The sequence below is a fragment of the Mesoplodon bidens genome, assembly GCF_964165515.1.
Source record: "Mesoplodon bidens genome assembly, contig: HAP1_SCAFFOLD_103, whole genome shotgun sequence".
Lineage (NCBI taxonomy): Eukaryota > Metazoa > Chordata > Mammalia > Artiodactyla > Ziphiidae > Mesoplodon > Mesoplodon bidens.
Genome location: NW_027672700.1, coordinates 360,676 through 381,951, shown reverse-complemented (window position 1 = coordinate 381,951; position 21,276 = coordinate 360,676). Strand labels below are relative to the sequence as shown.

Sequence of the window (21,276 nt, the reverse complement as noted above, 5' to 3'; positions counted from 1 at the left end):
GGCCGCCCTGCTCCCTCTCTCACACTCGGTCGTCTCACGCCTGTCCTCCAGTCCCTCTCACATGCAAGCTGGACTGTGACAACTGGCCTCCTTGCCTCAAGTTTAGTTTCTTCCAGTGCAATCTTAACGGTACTGTGAGAGTTACCCAGCTGTAAGGCAGCTCTGTCCAACAGAACTTTCTGCAATGGTACAGGTACTCTGAGCGAGGCTGTGTTGTCTAATACGGCAGCCAACAGCCACATCTGGGGATCAAGAACTCGAAATGGGGCTGGTGTGACGGAGGAACTGAATAAATAATTTTATTTAATTTTCATTAATTTCAGTGTAAACAGTAGCATGTGGCTGTTTGCTACGCCAGCGTCACTGAAGTCAGACGAACCTGGAGTCAGACAAAACCGACTGTGCCATTGGGCTAGTTACTTTACTAGTAACTAGTAGCCTTGACTTTCTCATCTGTAAAATGGAGAGGATGATTTCTAGATCACAGTGCTGTTGTGAAGATGAAGAGATGAAATGTTCAAGGGAACACCTAGTAAGTGAGAAATTGTAACTATCATTGTCACCCTGATTACTGTCCACGAATGTCATTGCATCAGTCACTTGTTCAGAAGCCATAGTAGCTCCCCACTGCCTGTGTGGTACAGAGCCCAAGCTCCTGAACTAAGTCAAAACACCAAGCCAGGGATTCAAGAAGCAGCTACGAACTCTGAACGAGGTAAATAAAACTGAATCCACACCTAGATAAACCATAATAAAACTGCTGGAAATCAAGGGAAAAGACAATCTTAAAAGCAACCGGAGAAAAAGACAGATTATGCAAAGGTACAACAGTTAGGCTTACAGATGACTTCTAAATAGAAATAATAGGAGCCACAAGACAATAGTGACATATCTAATGTGCTGAAAGAAAAGAATTGCCATTGTAGAATTCAATACGCAGTCAAATGTGTTTTAAGAGTGAAGGTTAAATATACATCTCCAGGCAGACACACAGGCACATGTGAGAATTTGTCATCAGCAGAGCCACAATGAGGGAAAACATTAAAGGGTATTCTTCAGACACAAGAAAAATGAACCCAGGTGGGTGATCAGAGATGCAGAAAAGACAAGCAACAGTAAGGGTAATGTGTGGATATGATACTGACTATAGCAAAACACTAATAATGTCTTGTGGGGTATTAACTATCAAGAGGAGTTTAGAAAATGACAGCAATGGCTTATAAATCTGGAGGGGGTAAGTGAAGTTAAGGTGTTTGAAACTCATTGCACTGTCAAGGAGAAGGGCATAATTATCAACTACTATTGCCTCTTGGTAAGTTAAGAATGCAGGGCTTCCCTGGTGGCGCAGTGGTTGAGAGTCCACCTGCCGATGCAGGGGACATGGGTTCGTGTTCCGGTCCGGGAGGATCCCACATTCCGCGGAGCAGCTTGGCCCATGAGCCATGGCCGCTGAGCCTGTGCGTCCGGAGCCTGTGCTCCACAACAGGAAAGGCCACAACAGTGAGAGGCCCGCGTACCGCAAAAAAAAAAAAAAAAAAAAAGAATGCATATTGTAGTCTTCAGGATGACTACAAAGAGAATAGTAGAAGAGTGAAAAACTTAATTAATGTGTGATTTTGGTGAATCAAGGATGAATGCTATTGTCTTACTATTACTAAAAGAATAGTAAAAAAGTGAAATATTTCCAAGCTAATAGAGGGGGAAAGTGGAATAAGAGAAAACCATCCACTCAGAAGGAGGCAAGAAAGGAGAGAAAGGAACATAACACAGATGGTACAACTGGTATTGAGCAAGAAGGTAGATTTAAACCCCAGTACATGAGTAATTACATAATATAAATGGACTAAAAGTCAAAGATTGTCAAACTGGATTTTGTAAAAATGATACGCTATTTAATGGCATATGTCTAAACCTTAAGACAAAAATTGACAGAGAACATATGAAAAAGATATGGTATGAAAACTCTAACCAACAGAAAGCCAGTGATGAAGCTAAATGACAAAGGAGACGTGAAGGGAGAAACACTACTAGAGATGAAAAGGGACATTTCATGATGATCTAAAGTTTTGCTCTACAGGAAGTATTAGGATTCTAAATTCATATGCACCTAGTAACACAGCCTCAAAATATATAAAGCAAAAATCGTTCATATTAAAAGAAGAAACACACAAATGACAAACATGTTGAGATTTTTAAAAACATTCTCAATGATGGAACAAAAAGACAAAAAAAAATCAATATGAGAATTTAAGTTGGAACAACATCATTGGCAAACTTGATTTAATGGATCAATTCTTTCTTAGATAATTTCACGATTAAGATCTGAAGGCAGTCTAGGGTAGTGGTTACACACAGGAGCTTTGGAGTCAGGCAGACCTGGATTCAAGTTCTGCCACAACTACTTTATGCAAGTGAACTTGGATAACTTCCTTCACCTCTGTGAGCCTCAGTTTTCCCAACTGTAAAGTGGGGTGAATACCAGTATAGACCGCATGGGGTCATTGTGAGGATGAACAGAGATGATGCAGGTGGAGTGCTTGCCCCAGAGTGGTTTCCAGGCCGACCTGTCCCTGCCATACCTTGCTGTTTTCCTGCAGCGTCATGGAGATCAGGCTCTGCTCAGTACTGCTCCTTTTCAGCTCCACCCTGAGTTTCCTCATTTCTTTTTCCATGTCATGGATTTGCTGAAAGAGTTCCAACAACAGGGAAGTCAACTTCAGAACTCATTTCATCCGGTTCATTAAGGCAGAAACCTAGTCTGGGATTCGCTTCATTCCTTCCCTTGGGGGACAATTCCACATCTTTGAGGCAAAGTAGACTTTCTTTCAACGGATGCAATGAAAGGGCTGGGTGAGGGAAAACTTGAGTTTCTTTTGAAGATCAGCGTGGATCCTGGATTAAACAGTACAAGATACCTATCCACTCATTAGAATCTCTTTCCTTGGGGCACATTTTTGAGTTCAATCTAAATAAGGGCTGTTTGGAAGACACAATGGGCACAGTTTGGAAGCAAAGAACAATGACATTTTTCTTTTTTCTCATTTGAGGCAGAGAAGTGTGCTCCTGACAGAGAGAAGAACACACGTCTCCTCCCCCCGTCCCAGGCACCGTCCTTCCCAACGGATGGAAAACGTATGCCTGGTGATGTGCACGAGGGTTCGGGCCAATACAGGGGGTGAACATTTACATTTAGTGGTCATCTTTTCATTTTATAAATTTTTATGTTCACCTTCCATACAAGGTCAGTGATACATTTGCTTTTTATTTTGTTTTTATGAATTGTTGTAAAATTGAATGTATTTAAGCAAAAATACTTCAAGAAGAGTTGTGTTAATAACAGTGCTCAGGGCTGTGATAAAACTTGTGACAGTGGATCATGAAAGTCTGGGCATCACAAATCCAGGGGTAGGGACCACGGTGAATTTCTAGCAGCATATGGTGGCCACCTCCCATCCCTGTCCCCAGGGGAAACCTGATGAGGGGCCTTGAGCCAACTGCCCAGAAAATCTGGGGAGAGTGTGTTTTCCATGGTCTTTTCACCCATCTCTTTGAGGCCAGCAAATCAAAGAATTAGGAGACTACATTAACAGACAAACACCCAGAAAGCCCCAGAGCTTGTGCTAGCTAATGGGCCAAGGAACCCCTCCAAAACCCTCAAGGCCACAATCTAGGCTTTCAGTGGACACCTAGGGGTCAGGAGGTTCAACGCACGGTTTTGCAGAGTTTTAACTCTTTCTCTTGGGCTTCCCACTTCTCCTTCTGGGCATCTTCCTTCTGTAACTCTTCTTTCAGCACTGAGCACTGTGGAGAAAAAGGACAAGGCCACGGGGGCTTGGCTGGGGGTCCCAAGTACCTGTGTTCACGCCCAGGTGTGTTTCCTGCTGTATAACCCAATCACACCTCTGAATTCTGAGAGGCGAGACCATTTGTGTGATGGGAGCACGGGATCCTGCAGTCATTCCCAGTTCACCCCTCTCATGAGTTCTGAGGAATAGAGCGTCTAAATTCCTCTTCAAAAGCCAGCAAACTTCACTTCAGGGGAAATTCAGCTTTGTAGAGTCTGGGTACTTAGGGTGCAGGAATTGGGATGTTTTCACGCTGTGACCGGTGAGGGTGCAGGGGGCCGAGCCAGAGAGCTGGGGTCCATCTTAGGGCTTTTGTGCAGGTTGAGTCTCAAAGACACAACTGCCCCGACTGGTGTGGAGGGGTAAACGGAGCTCTCTTGCCCGAGGGTGGCTTGGCAACAGGCATTAAGTGCATAAGGATGGATGTGCCTTCTTCTGACCCAGCAATTCCCACTTTAGGAATGTACCTTAAGGACAATGACTGGAGAAATAAGTAAATCTGTAGTTTCAAGGATGCTCTTCACAGAATTGTCAGTAACCGTGGAATAAAAAAAAAAAATGAGGAAACATCCCAAGTGTTGTTTAGAACAGCAGACCACTTTATAACACTGGGTACATCCAGGAGAAAGTATGTAGCATTTAAGACGAATGGTAAGAGCATTGATTTATTAGCACGGGAAAATAGTAAGTATTTAAAAATTTTAAAAATGTGCATAGTATAAATTCACTATAAAATGATTGATTGATTGATTTCTAGGCAATATATAGAAATAAGACTGGAAGAACATACATGAAAATATTAACACTGATTTCTCAAGGTAGCATTTCCTCTCCTCTCTTTTTATTTTTTCTTCTCAATGTCATCTACTTATTTTTCTAAAATTAACACACATGATGTAGGTCATTTAAAAAAAAGCATCTCAAATGTTCACAAGAGCAGTACCCTTGGTGGTGACGAGCCCTTCTGCTGTTGGCCAGCACAGTCTAGAGGAGAAGGGACCTCATTCCGAGGTCAACAAGGAAGGGGAAACGGGGACATAAATCATCCAAATGCACTTCAGGAGGTAGAAGAGCCAAGCAGTTGCTGTCTTTGCAGATTCCTTCTACTTAGCACCACCTCTGCATCCCCTTCCCGTACCCAACACACACACACACACACACACACACACACACACACACACCACATTAAACAGCTATAGCACATGCCTGGGAAGACACTCTGCTTGGGAGAAACGAATGCAGAGGGCTTGGCCAGGCAGCCGACCCAGGGCAGAGGCAGAAGAGCACAACTAAAACCAGCCTCCCACTTCTCAGAAAACGATTTTGTCATCCTCATTTCACCAATGGGAAAATGGAGGCCAAATAATTTACAATGAAAGAAAGCTCTGGGATTGGACCCTGGTCTGTCTGATCCCAAAGCTCGTGCAGTGCCTTTCACCAGCTCCAAACTGGGTATGGTACTATGTACTAGGTATTACTTATTTTGCCTTTTCCTTGGAACCTCAAGATCTGTTCTCACCCCACCCCCATGCAGACCTAGCTATCAGGTAGCCTCTGGGAATCTCTGAGTTGCCACCTGAGATGAAAGCTTCGAGGTTTTACCTTGACTCACAGAAACAGGCACATCATGCAAATACTGAGAAATCTTATCCTCTAGAGTCAGGATTCTAAAGTTAGCATTGAAGGCAAGATTTGCAAATAGTCAGTTACATGGAAAAAGCTCTTTGCTTGACTACCACGTTCATCTTCCATAGAGACATTCTACACACTAAAGTCCAAGGAAGAAATGAGAGTCTGCGTGTTTGCATCTGGATCTTCAGACATTCTGCTTTGAAGACAATTATGAGAACCAGTGGTGCTGGGACCACGATGCAGCCGTTTGGTCATCCTTGGTCACAGAGAGATCGTATTCTGTTTAATGTTAAACTTTGTACTGGCAGTATATGCTCATAGGTGTGTTTGTTGCTGGGATTAAACAAACTCATTTATAATAGGGGTTAGAAAATGTTTGCTGGATTTGAAAATATATTATGCTTATTCTGAGCCACATACATGCTGTCCTTTGAAAGGCTTCAGAGAAGTTGGCCACCTGCCCAGCAGCTACCCTCCCTGTGTCCTTGGGCACTGGCCTCATCTCACCACCGTGTGTCATGTGACTCCACTGTGTGCTTTTCGCAGCTACAATTTGCTGATGACCCGACACTCACTCTGGAGCTGAGGGCTTCGAGCTGGTGATCCTTTTCTTTGTTTTCACTTTTCAGTTGATTCACCTCCTGTTGTAGTTGTTGAACTTGACCATCCTTTACTAACACGTCTCTTTGCAAAGATGACACCATCTCTGTAAAAGAACCAAACCAAACCAAAACAAAAGACTCATGGAGGTCAAAGAGGCAGGAAGGATTATTGGCAACACCGTGGCTGTCAGCCAATGTTTGGAAAAGACCTTCCAAGTCCTGGCCACCAACGCTGCCTGCCTACAATTGGGGAGGCTTTTTCCAAGGGTCCCAGAGAAGGAATGGGAATGAGAGCGAAGTCCACGGAACAGGGTTTGAGGCTTCAGTGAGAATGAGGGGCAGTCAGCACCAGCGAGAGGAGAAGCCTTTGGGGGCCCCTTGTGGGCACAGGCCAGGCAAAGCTGGGAGGAGAGGCCACACCATGGGCCTGGGGAACAAAGTCCCAGCACAGGGAAGGTCCAGGAATTCTTCTCCAAAGGCCAGGAGATGGGCGTGTGCCAGAGGGCACTGCTGGACACTATTGATGGGGTGGTTGGTTTCACAGTCCTCTGAGTTTGGACCCCTCTCTACCACTTATTAGCTTGGTGGTCTTGGACAAGTTATTTCACCTCCCACTGTCTGTCCCACACAGTGTTATTGTAAGGGTCAAATGATGCGGTATGTCCCAAGAACTCAAAGTGGCTAAATTATGTTTGTTACAGGGCGCCTATTATTTTTCTTGGCAGCCAGGTTCCAAAATGGCCCTAATGATCCCTACCACCTAGAATTCATGCCCTGTGTAGCCCCTCCCACCCTGAATAGGGCTGCCATGGGTAACCAATATGATACTGTGGAAATGACGGACTGTTTCCTCCCAGGCTGTGTCATAAAAGACACTGTGGGCTCCTCTTTGCTCTCTCTCGAATCACTCACTCCAGGGGAATCCAACTGCTGTGTCGTGAGGACACTCAAGCAGCCCTAGAGAGAAGCATGTGTGCTGAGGGACTAAGGCCTCCAGCCAATAGCCACATGAGCAGCCATTCGGAAGGGGGATCCTCCGGCTCCCCCCGAGGCTTTAGATGACATAACTGATGCCCCAGCCGACATCTTGACTGCAACTCGTGAGAACTAAGTCACCCCCCGCTCAAATTCCTGAACTACAGATACTGGGTGAGATCATAAATATTGGTTGGGGTTTTATCCATTACATTTTGGGGTAACTTGTTATGCAGCAATAGATAACTACTCCATTAGTGTAGTATCATTTTTTTAACATCTTTATTGGAGTATAATTGCTTTACAATGGTGTGTTAGTTTCTGCTTTATAACCAAGTGCATCAGTTATGCATATACATATCTCCCCATATCTCTTCCCTCTTGCATTGTAGTATCATTTTGAATAAAAGTGGGAAGAAGGGTGCATAAATGCAGTGGTATTGGGTTATCTCCTACGGTTCTTTTCTTGAAAGAACATCAGGCCCAGTTTTAGTGGTAGGTATCAATCAAGAATGTCTATGAAATAAAGCACAAAATGCTCCAGAATTTCATTTTAAAAATGAGCTTTGCCTCCAGGACACAGTTCAGTTACTTGGAAATCCCTCTGGGGCTTGCCACACTTTGAGTGGGTCCAGCCCATCTCAAGCGTTATCCCAACCCAGGTCTGTCCGACTCCCTGATCGGAGAAGGTGGGATCTGAGACAGGCTCGATGCTTGGATGAGGTTTCACTGGCTGACATATGGGAGGAAGGTGAGGACCAGCGAGTTCATCCTTCCATTCCTGGTGCCCAGAACAGCACCTAGCCTGGGGGAGGTGCTCAGAAAATATCTGAGGACATCCCAAGTGAGGGAGGAGCATAAGTAGAGACCTGGGGGCAGCAGGGGGTGGGTGTGGGTGTGATTAAGTTGCAGAGTGAGGCAGAAGAAAAGCACAGATTCATACAGAGATGGGGATTCACGTGCGACTCAATGCTATGCCTGGCTTCTACAGCTGTGGGCATGTTTCCTGTTACGCGCCGGCTGCTTTCAGAGTGATGTGCCCCTCCGAGGCTCACTGCCTCCTCCCTGTCACCTGCTTCTCTCCCTCCCCTCGTATGTGAGCGGTCCCATCCTCTTCAGGTCTCTAGACATGTCAGTTTCTGCTTAAAAACCTCCACTGGATTCCCAACACCCTTGCAATAAAAACCCAGACCCCCGACCCTGCCCAGCCCCACAATCCCCTGTTCACTCCACGCAGACTCGCTTGCCCTTGGCTTGTCCTTGCCCACGTGAAACAGGTCCTCTCTAAAAGAAGGACATAGCCGTGGAGGATACAACATAAACTGGTTAGAATCGGCTAGGTCCAAGGGGGCGTAAGATTCGACTTCCTGGGGAACTGGAGCCTCATTACAGGCTTATTGTAATACATTAGCAAAATGACACATGCACCAGCACCAGGACTGTTCCGAGGCTGACCATAAAGGTCAAAAAGTGGGTGGTGGGGCTTCCCTGGTGGTGCGGTGGTTGAGAGTCCGCCTGCTGATGCAGGGGACACGGGTTCGTGCCCCGGTCCGGGAAGATCCCACATGCCACGGAGCAGCTGGGCCCGTGAGCCATGGCCGCTGAGCCTGCGCGTCCAGAGCCTGTGCTCCGCAACGGGAGAGGCCACAACAGCGAGAGACCCGCGTACAGAAAAAAAAAAAAAAATGTGGGTGTTGGCCCAATTCCTGGAAATCCCTGCCCCTTCCCCAAAATATTAGAGTTGTCCCAATCCTCCCACTCATTAGCCTATAAAATTACCCAGCCCATAAAAACTAACCGCCCCATATTTGGGGGTCTCTAGCCTTCTGAGATGGCCCACACTCTGTCTGTGGAGTGTGTTTCTCTCTAAAGAAATCCACTTCTTACTTTGTCTCTCACTGGATTCTTTCTGCGATGAGACATAAAGAACCTGAGCTTTATTAAGTCCCGAGGCCAAATGAGTGATCTCGATTAAAAGATAGTGGGTTCTGACTGGGTTTGAGTCCCAGCCCACGGGTTCAAGTCCCACCTGAGTTCCATGGTTGCACACCCACTAAGCTGGTCCCCCTTGGCCTCCTCCCTTGAAGCGCTGGCCACCGCGACACACAATTTATTTTCTCCACAGCACCACTGCTCTCTGAAGTGGGCTTGTTTATTCATCCGTTTACTTTTATTGTCTGTCACCCCCTCCCAAATCTGTGAGTACAGGAATCTGACTGTCTTGCTTGGCTCTCCCTCCCCGGAGCCTGGAACGGGGCCTGACACCTAGTAGAAGCTCAAGAAACATGTGGAAGCAATGAAGGAATCCAGGGAATCAAAGCTCAGCCACAGCTGTGCGTTGGCTGCCCCTCTCCCAACCCAAGCCCTTTATCAGGGAACCACCTCTGATCAAATTAGAAAATGGTTTCCCTTAGGCCCAAGTGCACTCGGCTGAAATGGGTGAGACCATGGGTGCCTTAAAGGAGTGACCCCATTTTGTCCACGCTCTAGTTTGCACTCAGGCTGCTTTGTGGAACCAACCACCCAAGCCACAAGGCGACCTGTGTTCTCCCTGGTGGGGCCAGTGCTCAGGAGACCTTGTAGCCAAGAGATACCATTCTCTCAAATATTTACCAGGCCCTGCCCTCGGAACTGGGTGGCAAGAAACCTCCACTGAGGGAGAACTCTAATGCACCGACACGGGTGATCCCTGAGGCTGCACCCAGGTCACGGGCACAGGTGTGCTGGTTGACTGGTGATGTCTGCGGGGGGAGCACAGAAGCTCTGGGCCCTGAATGCAGAAGCGCCTCACCTGACGTGATGGCGGCCTCCCTCCTTAAGTTCTCGGCCTCGTGCTTCAGGGAGGTGATTTCTAATTTTCTCTCAGACAGGGTCTGGCACAGCACCTGGTTGTAGCCTTGCTGTAGGGCACTGATCTGTGGAAGGAGGCAACACACAGTCAGAGGGGGCCAGCCAGGCCTGCAGGACACGCCGGTACTTCTCCAACGTTGGGCAAAGAGTCGGGTTGATCTTGGATCGGGGTGTTGGGGAAACCAAGGTTTTCAGTTGTCACTAGTGGAAGGGGCAGGAGGGGCCTGTTCCTTCAGTGACCACCATGTCATCGGTCCTCGAGACACGGACCTTATCTTTGTGGCCACCCAGGGGCTCCGGTGCTGCTGTCTTCCTATGACCTGTGGGTTTTCAGCCATAAATACACCAGCTGTTGGTTCCAGATCATCCAGCACTGACTGGATGCACAGCAAAGTTCAAGAGCCGGGAGCAGGTTATGAAATGAATTCCCTCTAATGAGAATAGAGGGTAGTTTACACCTCACAGAACACTCCAGAGTTTACAAAGCCCGTTCACACATGCTACACTGATACTCGTCACAGCGTTGCTGAAGGCTGACGTTCCCATTAATGTGCCCATTTTGCAAGGGAGCCAGGTTGAGACTCAGAGAGGTTAGGCCCCCTGCTCGGGATCACGCGGCTGGTCAGACGTGGAGTCTGATTCAAACCCAGTCTTTAGTTGCCTGGTTCCTCCTTCCCAGGTGGCTCTAGGAATGAGCGTGAGAAGTTGGAGGCTGTAAGGCATGGCATGGACTTGGGAGCCGGACTGTAGCCTTCAAGTCCTGTCTCTGCCAGTTAACGGGCTTTGTGAACACAAGGAGGACACCATATTCTGTTTCCTTTTGTTCAGTCTGTACGCAGGGTGATGGTAGTCCCAACCTGATAGGATTGTTAGAAGTATTTTAGTAAGTTAGCATGTGTACAAGTGATCAGATCATGCCTGGCACACGGCACAGGGGGATGAGCTGTGATGGTCCTCTCCTCTGACTACCCTCGCGGTGTTTTTTTTCTTTTGTTTTGGGTTTATTTTGGGTTTTTTTCAGTACGCAGGCCTCTCACTGTTGTGGCCTCTCCCATTGCGGAGCACAGGCTCTGGTCGCGCAGGCTCAGCGGCCATGGCTCACGGGCAGAGCCGCTCCGCGGCATGTGGGATCTTCCCGGACCGGGGCACGAACCCGTGTCCCCTGCATCGGCAGGTGGACTCTCAACCACTGCGCCACCAGGGAAGCCCTCACAGGGTGTTTTAGCTTCAGCTTCCCTCGTCCGTCTCTGGGGAAGGTAGTTGGTAATCTTTATGTGTGCATTTGTAAGCCTTGCCAGGCTCACTTAAACGCCAGTGTGGTTGTTATTAAGCGCAAATACAGGGGCGTCCCTGGTGACGCAGTGGGTGAGAGTCCGCCTGCCGATGCAGGGGACGCGGGTTCGTGCCCCGTTCCGGGAAGATCCAACATGCCGCGGTGCGGCTGGGTCTGTGGGCCGTGGCCGCCGAGCCTGCGCGTCCGGAGCCTGTGCTCCGCAATGGGAGAGGCCACAACAGTGAGAGGCATGTGTACCACAAAAAAAAAAAAAAAAAAAAAAAAAAAACAGGAAATACAGGAATCGTGGGTGGGAGCACCACAGGCCGGCTCTATCTATGGCTGCTGTGAGCACCCTCTAAGTCCATGGCTCTGAGCCCCCTCAAGGGCGGTCTCCCCTCCAGGGGTCTAGGTCTACACGTGGGGTGCGGAAGGCTCTCCATCAAATGCAACGTTGGTAAGGGCCCGAAAGTAGCTGCCAGGCCTCGGCCTCCACAGAGCAGGTACCTGAGAGGCCAGGAAAGAGAGCTGGGCCGGGAACACCCTCCCTCTCGGTTTGATGTGGCCAGACTGCTTGTTCTGAGTGGCCCGGACTTCCCCACCTCAAGGTGCACTGTGGGCCTTTGCCCTGTGATTTTTCAGATGTCAGGCCTCAGTACTCCACAGGGACACGTTTATTGGGGCATAAATGCCACGCAATCCGTAGACAGGACAAGAACTACCTTGTTGTTTTGTTTTGTTTTGTTTTGTTTTTTGCTGTACGCGGGCTTCTCACTGTTGTGGCCTCTCCCGTTGCGGAGCACAGGCTCCGGACGTGCAGGCTCAGTGGTCATGGCCCACGGGCCCAGCCGCTCCGCAGCATGTGGGATCTTCCCGGACCGGGGCACGAACCTGCGTCCCCTGCATCGGCAGGCGGACTGTGAACCACTGCACCACCAGGGAAGCCCCACTAGCTTGTTTTGATAGATCAAAACGGAAGTGACAAGGAGAAGGATGTAATTTCTTTTCTTTTTTTAAAAATAAATTTTATTTATTTACTTATTTATTTTTGGCTGCGTTGGGTCTTTGTTGCGGTGCATAGGCTTATTGCAGCGCCTTCTCTTGTTGCAGAGCATGGGCTCTAGGCGCACGGGCTTCAGTAGTTGTGGCACGAGGGCTCAGTAGTTGTGGCACACGGGCTTAGATGTTCCACGGCATGTGGGATCTTCCTGGACCAGGGCTCGGGCCCGTGTCCCCTGCACTGGCAGGCGGATTCCTAACCACTGTGCCACCAGGGAAGTCCTGGGTGCAATTTCTTTGTTTTCCTAAGGTAAGTTTGCCAGATTTAGGGGAGGAAAAAAGGATGTTCACTTAAAATAGGATTTCAGATAATGAATAATATTTCAGTGCAAATGTGTCCCATGCAATATTTGGGACACACACTAAAACGAAATTCTAAAATTCAAATTTAACTGGGTGTCCTTACTTTATCTGGCAACCCCACCCGAAGAGAGTTCCTAAACTTCAGTCATTCATATACCACTTTCACCATTTTTCCCATGTCTCTTGGCTAGCCCCACTATAATTTCTTAGCATTTTTCGTAGAAGCAGCTCCCTTTTTAAACTTAAAAACGTGCATTAAATTAAAAATAACTGTTATAAGAGTAAATAGAGACTCAGTGTCTTAAATAAAAATAATCCCTCCAAAAGAAGAAATACAGGAATTTCCCTGTTTACCATCAGACCAGGTTGCAGGCATCACACTAAAGGGAAAAAAAAAAAAAAAAAAAAAAGATTGGGGGGAGGTGGTGGGCATGCCCAGGTAATGGAGTTCGGGCGTGCTGATATGGCCACCAGATGGCGGTCACAGCCTTTGGTCTTGGTTTGTGTCCTTGGAAATCTTGTCATTATTACTCTGGTAGAGTTAACAGATACGTCAAGGTCTCACAAGTTTTCTGACTCGTTTCATGCACCAACATGGTTCAGACATTTGGGGCAGTTACACTTATCTTTTCCCTGGGGCACCTGAGACATTATTGGGGGGGGTCTATGCTAGAAGTTGCGGGGACACAGGCCACTCTGACCCCCACTCTCCCCAAGGCTATACTTTTGCATGTTTGTGCTTTGGAAACTTTGAGTGAAAAAATTCTTTCACATCTTACTTTTCTCTGTTGGGGGGAACTACAACTTTTCCATAAAAGGTCCTTGGAACACTGAAAGTGTTTGTAAGCTCTTCTCAGCTTAATGCTTTTATTTGCATGATACCAGAGATAGAACACACAGAGACAAACTTCCAGAATGGAAAACATATGTTCCTCTCTAAGACTCCAGTGGTTTTGACAGATTGAAAATATTTCAATCTGAGTGTCAGAGTTTTAGGATTTCGGATTGCTGGAAAACTCCAAAGAGTCTTCAAACCTCTTTGATACTTTTACTATCAAAATAAATATCCATATTGTTTGTAATGGCATAAATTCCAAGATGTTTAATGTCTGTTAAGCTGTGTAATAAAATGGGCACTGAATCATAAGAAAGTTAAGAGTGCTAGGAGGAGTGATTGTTTCAGGGTGATAATTTGGCTTCTAATTAGCACAGGCGTATAAGAGCACATGGAGGTAAGAATTTTCTAGTGATACTGTAGCAGATCGAAGATCTCTGAGAGCAAATCATTATGCACACACCTTCGGGGACCAGGGAAAACACATAAAGTAATCAGAACCATAAATCAACCTGCCATGTGGCTTATACTTCTGGTGGAATGCTCTGCAGGCAGTAGAATAGTTAAGAAACTAAAATGTCAGTGGATGAAACTCGATTTGAGTTCAAACGAATCGAGCCTCTGGTTCATATATGCCTTGCTATAAAATATTCTTCTTCAGTTATAAGTGAAGCTCCAGTGGTAGGGGAGGCAAGAGCATGATGCATCAGTGTAATTATTTCTAGATAATTTCTTTGTAAAAAAACATTTTTTCCCCCAGATATCGGCAGCCACTTTAAATAAAACTCAAATTGGGACCAGCTGATATTCAAAGATATGTGGAAATTATATAATATTCTATGTCAAATATATTTCAATTATTTAAAAAAAGGTATGTGGGGAATTGCCTGGCAGTCCAGTGGTTAGGACTCTGTGCTTCCACTGCTGGAGGCCTGGGTTTGATCTCTGGTCAGGGAACTAAGATCCTGCAAGCCGCGTGGTATGGCCAAAAATAAAAAAGGTATGTGGGAATAATTCAGCCTCATCCATGTACCTGAAAAAGACATGTCATTTTCTCAGGAAAGCTCTGAAATGGGAGAATAACTGAAAGGAATATTTCAGCAAAATTGGGTTCAGTTCAAGAAAAAGATGCTCATTAATGTGTCAGCTACATGTCAAGGTAGCTGTTTGCACTAATAATTCCTACAGGACCTGTTACTTTCCTTGTTTTTTCAAAACCAGGTTTGAAGGAGAGTCATTAGTTCATTTAAATATTAGAGCATGTATTTGTTGACTTGTTTATTCTGTCTCCCTCACTAGAGCATAACAGGGGGAAGGATCATGTCTGTCTTGTTCTCTGCTGAATTCTCAGAGCCTGGAAGAGGGCATGGCACGGGATAGGCACCACAAAATATTTCTTTGGATTAATGGACAGATGGATGGATGGATGAATAAAGAACAAACAAACAGACACGGTCCTAACAGAGTTCTAGAAGGTTACTGGGCCCAACCTTTGCCTTCATGGAGCTTACAGTTTCCTGCTAGAATCTCCTAGGTTCACCATACACAATCTGTGTCCTTTCTAGAGCACCATTTCTAGGATTGAAACTGTGTACCTAGAATCGGTTACAGAGGGAAAGACAGTAAACAGAGAACAAGAGAACAAAGGCCCCCAAGCATTGACTACGGTTTTTTTTTTCCTCTCTCCTTTTTTAAAATGTTTATTTATTTATTTATATTTTTCTTATTAGTCACCCATTTTATACACATCAGTGTATACATGTAAATCCCAATCTCTCAATTCATCATACCACCACCCCCACCCCCTGCCACTTTCCCCCCTTGGTGTCCATACGTTTGTTCTCTACATGTGTGTCTCAATTTCTGCTCTGCAAATTGGTTCATCTTTACCATTTTTCTAGGTTCCACACATATGCGTTAATATACGATATTTGTTCTTCTCTTTCTGACTTACTTCACTCTGTATGGCAGTCTCTAGATGCATCCACGTCTCTACAAATGACCCAATTTTGTTCCTTTTTATGGCTGAGTAATATTCCATTGTATATATGTACCACTTCCTCTTTAACCATTCGTCCGTCGATGGGCATTTAGGTTGCTTCCATGATCTGGCTATTGTAAATAGTACTGCAATGAACATTGGGGTGCATGTGGCTTTTTGAATTATGGTTTTCTCTGGGTATATGCCCAGTTGTGGGATTGCTGGGTCCTATGGTAATTCTATTTTTAGTTTTTTAAGGAACCTCCATACTGTTCTCCATAGTGGCTGTATCAATTTACATTCCCACCAACAGTGCAAGAGGGTCCCCTTTTCTCCACACCTTCTCCAGCATTTGTTGTTTGTAGATTTTCTGATGATGCCCATTCTAACTGGTGTGAGCTGATACCTCATTGCAGTTTTGATTTGCATTTCTCTAATAATTAATGATGTTGAGCAGCTTTTCATGTGCTTCTTGGCCAGCGGTATATCTTCTTTGGAGAAACGTCTATTTAGGTATTCTGCACATTTTTGGATTGGGTTGTTTGTTTTTTTAATATTGAGCTGCATGAGCTCTTTATATATTTTGGATATTAATCATTTGTCAGTTGCTTCCTTTGCAAATATTTTCCCCCAGTCTGAGGGTTGTCTCTTCATCCTGTTTATGGTTTCCTTTGCTGTGCAAAACTTTGAAGTTTCATTAGGTCCCATTTGTTTATTTTTGTATTTATTTCCATTACTCTAGGAAGTGGATCAAAAAATATCTTGCTGTGATTTATGTCAAAGAGTGTTCTTCCTATGTTTTCCTCTAAGAATTTTAGAGTGTCTGGTCTTACATTTAGGTCTCTAATCCGTTTTGAGTTTATTTTTGTGTATGGCGTTAGGGAGTGTTCTAATTTCATTCTTTTACATGTAGCTGTCCAGTTTTCCCATCACCACTTATTGAAGAGACTCTCTTTTCTCCACTGTATATCCTTGACTCCTTTGTCATAGATTAGTTGACCATAGGTGTGTGGGTTTATCTCTGGGCTTTCTATTCTGTTCCATTGACCTATATTTCTGTTTTTGTGCCAGTACTATATTGTCTTGATTACTGTGGCTTTGTAGTATAGGCTGAAGTTAGGGAGTCTGATTCCTCCAGCTCCGTTTTTTTCCCTCAAGATTGCTTTGGCTATTCGGGGTCTTTTGTGTCTCCACACAAATTTTAAGCTTTTTTGTTCTAGTTCTCTAAAAAATGCCATTGGTAATTTGATAGGGATTGCATTGAATCTGTAGATTGCTTTGGGTAGTAGAGTCATTTTCACAATATTGATGCTTGCAATCCAAGAACATGGTATATCTCTCCATCTGTTGCTATCATCTTTAATTGCTTTCATCAGTGTCTTACAGTTTTCTGCATACAGGTCTTTGTCTCCCTAGGTAGGTTTATTCCTAGGTATTGTATTTTTTGGTTGCAGTGGTACATGAGAGTGTTTCCTTAATTTCTCTTTCAGATTTTTCATCATTAGTGTATAGGAATGCAAGAGATTTCTGTGCATTCATTTTGTGTCCTGCAACTTTACCAAGTTCATTGATTAGCTCTAGTAGATTTCTGGTGGCATCTTTAGGATTCTCTCTGTAGAGTATCCTGTCATCTGCAAACAGTGACAGTTTTACTTCTTCTTTTTCAATTTGGATTCCTTTTATTGCTTTTTCTTCACTGATTGCTGTGGCTAGGACTTCCAAAACTATGTTGAAGAATAGTAGTGAGAGTGGACATCCTTGTCTTGTTCCTGATCTTAGAGGAAATGTTTTCAGTTTTTCACCATTGAGAATGATGTTTGCTGTGGCTTTGTCATATATGGCCTTTACTATGGTGAAGTAGGTTCCTTCTATGCCCACTTTCTGGAGAGTTTTTATCATAAATCAGAGTTGAATTTTGTCAAAAGCTTTTTCTGCATCCATTGAGATGATCATATGGTTTTTCTTTTTCAATTTGTTAATATGGTGTATCACATTGATTTATTTGCATATATTGAAGAATCCTTGCCTCTTTGGGATAAATCCCACTTGATCATGGTGTATGATCCTTTTAATGTGTTGTTGGATTCTGTTTGCTAGTATTTTGTTGAGGATTTTTGCATCTATATTCATCAGTGATATTGGTCTGTAATTTTCTGTTTTTGTAGTATCTTTGTCTGGTTTTGGTATCAGGGTGATGGTGGCCTCAGAGAATGAGTTTGGGAGTGTTCCTTCCTCTGCAATTTTTTGGAAGAGTTTGAGAAAGATGGGTGTTAGCTCGTCTCTAAATGTTTGATAGCATTCACCTGTGAAGCCTTCTGGTCCTGGACTTCTGTTTGTTGGAAGATTTTTAATCACAGTTTCAATTTCATTACTTGTGATTGGTCTGTTCATATTTTCTATTTCTTCCTGGTTCAGACTTGAAAGGTTATAACTTTCTAAGAATTTGTTCATGTCTTCCAGGTTGTCCATTTTATTGGCATAGAGTTGCTTGTAGTTGTCTCTTAGGATGCTTTGTATTTCTGCCGTGTCTGTTGTAACTTCTTTTTCCTTTCTAATTTTATTGATTTGAGTCCTCTCCCTCGTTTTCTTGATGAGTCTGGATAATGGTTTATCAATTTTGTTTAACTTCTCAAAGAACCAGCTTTTAGTTTTATTGATCTTTGCTATTGTTTTCTTTGTTTCTATTTCATTTATTTCTGCTCTGATCTTTATGATTTCTTTCCTTCTGTTAACTTTGGGTTTTGTTTGTTCTTCTTTCTCTAGTTCCTTTAGGTGTAACGTTAGATTGTTTATTTGAGATTTTTCTTGTTTCTTGAGGTAGGCTTGTATAGCTATGAACTTCCCTCTTAGAACTATGGGATGCTTTTGTTGCATCCCATAGGTTTTGGATCATCGTGTTTTCATTGTCATTTGTCTCAAGGTATTTTTTGATTTCCTCTTTGATTTCTTCAGTGATCTCTTGGTTATTTAGTAACATACTGTTTAGCCTCTATGTGTTTCTGTTTTTTACAGGTTTTCCCCTGTAATTCATTTCTAATCTCATAGCGTTGTGGTCAGAAAAGATGCTTGATATGATTTTAATTTTCTTAAATTTCCTGAGGCTTGATTTGTGACCCAAGACGTGATCTATCCTGGAAAATGTTCCGTGCGCACTTGAGAAGAAAGTGTAATCTGCTGTTTTAGGATGGAATGTCCTACAAATATTAATTAAATCTATCTGGTCTATTGTGTCATTTAAAGCTTGTGTTTCCTTATTAATTTTCTCTTTGGATGATCTGTCCATTGGTGTAAGTGAGGTGTTCAAGTCCCCCACTATTATTGTGTTACTGTTGATTTCCTCTTTTAGAGCTGTTAGTGATTGCCTTTTGTATTGAGGTGTTCCTATGTTGGGTGCATATATATTTATAATTGTTATATCTTCCTCTTGGATTGATCCCTTGATCATTACGTAGTGTCCTTCCTTGTCTCTTGTAACATTCTTTATTTTAAAGTGTATTTTCCCTGATATGAGTATTGCTACTCCAGCTTTCCTTTGATTTCCATTTGCATGGAATATCTTTTTCCATCCCCTCACTTTCAGTCTGTATGTGTCCCTAGGTCTGAAGTGGGTCGCCTGGAGACAGCATATAGATGGGTCTTGTTTTTGTATCCTTTCAGCAACCCTGTGTCTTTTGGTTGGAGCATTTGATCCATTCACGTTTACGGTAATTATCGATATGTGTGTTTCTATGACCATTTTCTTAATTGTTTTGGGTTTGTTTTTGTAGGTCCTTTTCTTCTCTTGTGTTTCCCACTTAGAGAAGTTCCTTTAACATTTGTTGTAGAGCTGGTTTGGTGGTGCTCAATTCTCTTAGCTTTTGCTTGTCTGTCAAGCTTTTGATTTCTCCATCGAATCTCAATGAGATCCTTGCTGGGTAGAGTAATCTTGGTTGTAGGTTCTTCCCTTTCATCACTTTAAGTATATCATGCCACTCCCTTCTGGCTTGTAGAGTTTCTGCTGAGAAATCAGCTGTTAACCTTCTGGGAGTTCCCTTGTATGTTATTTGTCATTTTTCCCTTGCTGCTGTCAATAATTTTTCTTTAATTTTTGCCAAGTTGATTACTATGTGTCTCGGTGTGTTTCTCCTTGGGTTTCTCCTGTATGGGACTCTCTCTGCTTCCTGGACTTGGGTGGCTATTTCCTTTCCAATGTTAGGGAAGTTTTTGACTATAATCTCTTCAATATCTTCTCGGGTCCTTTCTCTCTCTCTTCTCCTTCTGGGACCCGTATAATGTGAACGTTGTTGTGTTTAATGTTGTCCCAGAGGTCTCTTAAGCTGTCTTCATTTCTTTTCATTCTTTTTTCTTTATTCTGTTCCGCAGCAGTGAATTCCACCATTCTGTCTTCCAGGTCACTTATCCGTTCTTTTGCCTCAGTTATTCTATTGATTCCTTCTAGTGTGTTTTTTTTTTCAGTTATTGTATTCTTCATCTCTATTTGTTTGTTCTTGAATTCTTCTGGATCTTTGTTAAACATTTCTTGCATCTTCTCGATCTTTGCCTCCATTCTTTTTCTGAGGTCCAGAATCATCTTCACTATCATTATTCTGAATTCTTTTCTGGAAGGTTGCCTATCTCCATTTCATTTAGTTGTTTTCTGGGGTTTTACCTTGTTCCTTAATCTGTTACATAGCCCTCTGCCTTTTCATCTTTTCTGTCTTTCTGTGAATATTGTTTTTGTTTCACAAGCTGCAGGATTGTAGTTCTTCTTGTTGCTGCTGTCTGCCCTCTGGTGGATGAGGCTATCTAAGAGGCTTGTGGAAGTTTCCTGATAGGAGGGACTGGTGGTGGGTAGAGCTGGCTGTGGCATTGGTAGGCAGAGCTCAGTAAAACTTTAATCTGCTTGTCTGCTGATGGGTGGGTCTGGGTTCCCTCCCTGTTAGTTGTTTGGCCTGAAGTGACCCAACACTGGAGCCTACCCAGGCTCTTTGGTGGAGCTAATGGCAGACTCTGGGAGGGCTCATGCCAAGGAATACTTCCCAGAACTTCTGCTGCCAGTGCCCTTGTCCCTTGGTGAGCCACAGCTGTCCCCTGCCTCTGCAGGAGACCCACCAACACTAGCAGGTAGATCTGGTTCAGTCTCCTAGGGGGGTCACTGCTCCTTCCCCTGGGTCCCAATGCACACACTACTTTGTGTGTGCCCTCCAAGAGTGGAATCGCTCTTTCCCCCAGTCCTGCCAAAGTCCTGCAATCAAATCCCACTAGCCTTCAAAGTCTGAGTCTCTAGGAATTCCTCCTCCCATTGCTGGACCCCCAGGTTGGGAAGCCCGACGTGGGGCTCAGAACCTTCACTCCAGTGGGTGGACTTCTGTGGTATAAGTGTTCTCCAGTTTGTGAGTCACCCACCCAGCAGTGATGGGACTTGATTTCATTGGGATTGCGCCCCTCCTACTGTCTCATTGCGCCTTCTCCTTTGTCTTTGCATGTGGGGTATCTTTTTTGGTGAGTTCCAGTGTCTTCCTGTCGAAGATTGTTCAGCAGTTAGTTGTGATTCCAGTGTTCTCGAAAGAGGGAGTGAGAGCATGTCCTTCTACTCCGCCATGTTGAACCAAATCTGACTACGGTTTTAAGCAGAATTATGCACTGAGGCCAAAATTCATCAATGACCAATTGCTTTTTTATCAACTTTGTTGAGATATAATTTATGTACAAGATCAGGGGCCAATTTTAAAGTAGTTCTTTAAAACTTAAAAAAATTTTTTTTTTCTTTTGGATTTAGTTTCAGGAGGAAGGAAGTTGACTGGTAAATCCAGACATTCTGGGTGGAGATTTTTTGGTGAAATTCCCTATAAATGAACCAGCAGCTGCCTTCAGGGTTTGATAAAGGCCTCAGTGTTTGGAACACTGTGGGGTTCCTCCTCCCCACCTCCAGCTCTTTCTGG

General features: G+C 44.4%; 2 protein-coding genes across 2 annotated transcripts in view; both read right to left on the bottom strand.

Annotated features, from left to right (window-relative positions):
* Nucleotides 1-21,276, bottom strand: part of LOC308609790 (forkhead-associated domain-containing protein 1-like) — a gene marked incomplete at its 3' end in the record, with an annotated part of 332,609 nt that overhangs the window by 115,347 nt on the left and 195,986 nt on the right.
* Nucleotides 1-21,276, bottom strand: part of LOC308609806 (forkhead-associated domain-containing protein 1-like) — a gene marked incomplete at its 3' end in the record, with an annotated part of 90,888 nt that overhangs the window by 19,587 nt on the left and 50,025 nt on the right. The window contains exons 6-9 of the mRNA XM_081259107.1: nucleotides 9,846-9,969; nucleotides 6,053-6,183; nucleotides 3,712-3,801; nucleotides 2,580-2,684 (exon numbers count right to left, since the gene is read on the bottom strand). Of these exons, the coding sequence (XP_081115233.1) occupies nucleotides 2,580-2,684; nucleotides 3,712-3,801; nucleotides 6,053-6,183; nucleotides 9,846-9,969 (450 nt within the window). The remainder of the gene's footprint in view (nucleotides 1-2,579; nucleotides 2,685-3,711; nucleotides 3,802-6,052; nucleotides 6,184-9,845; nucleotides 9,970-21,276) is intronic.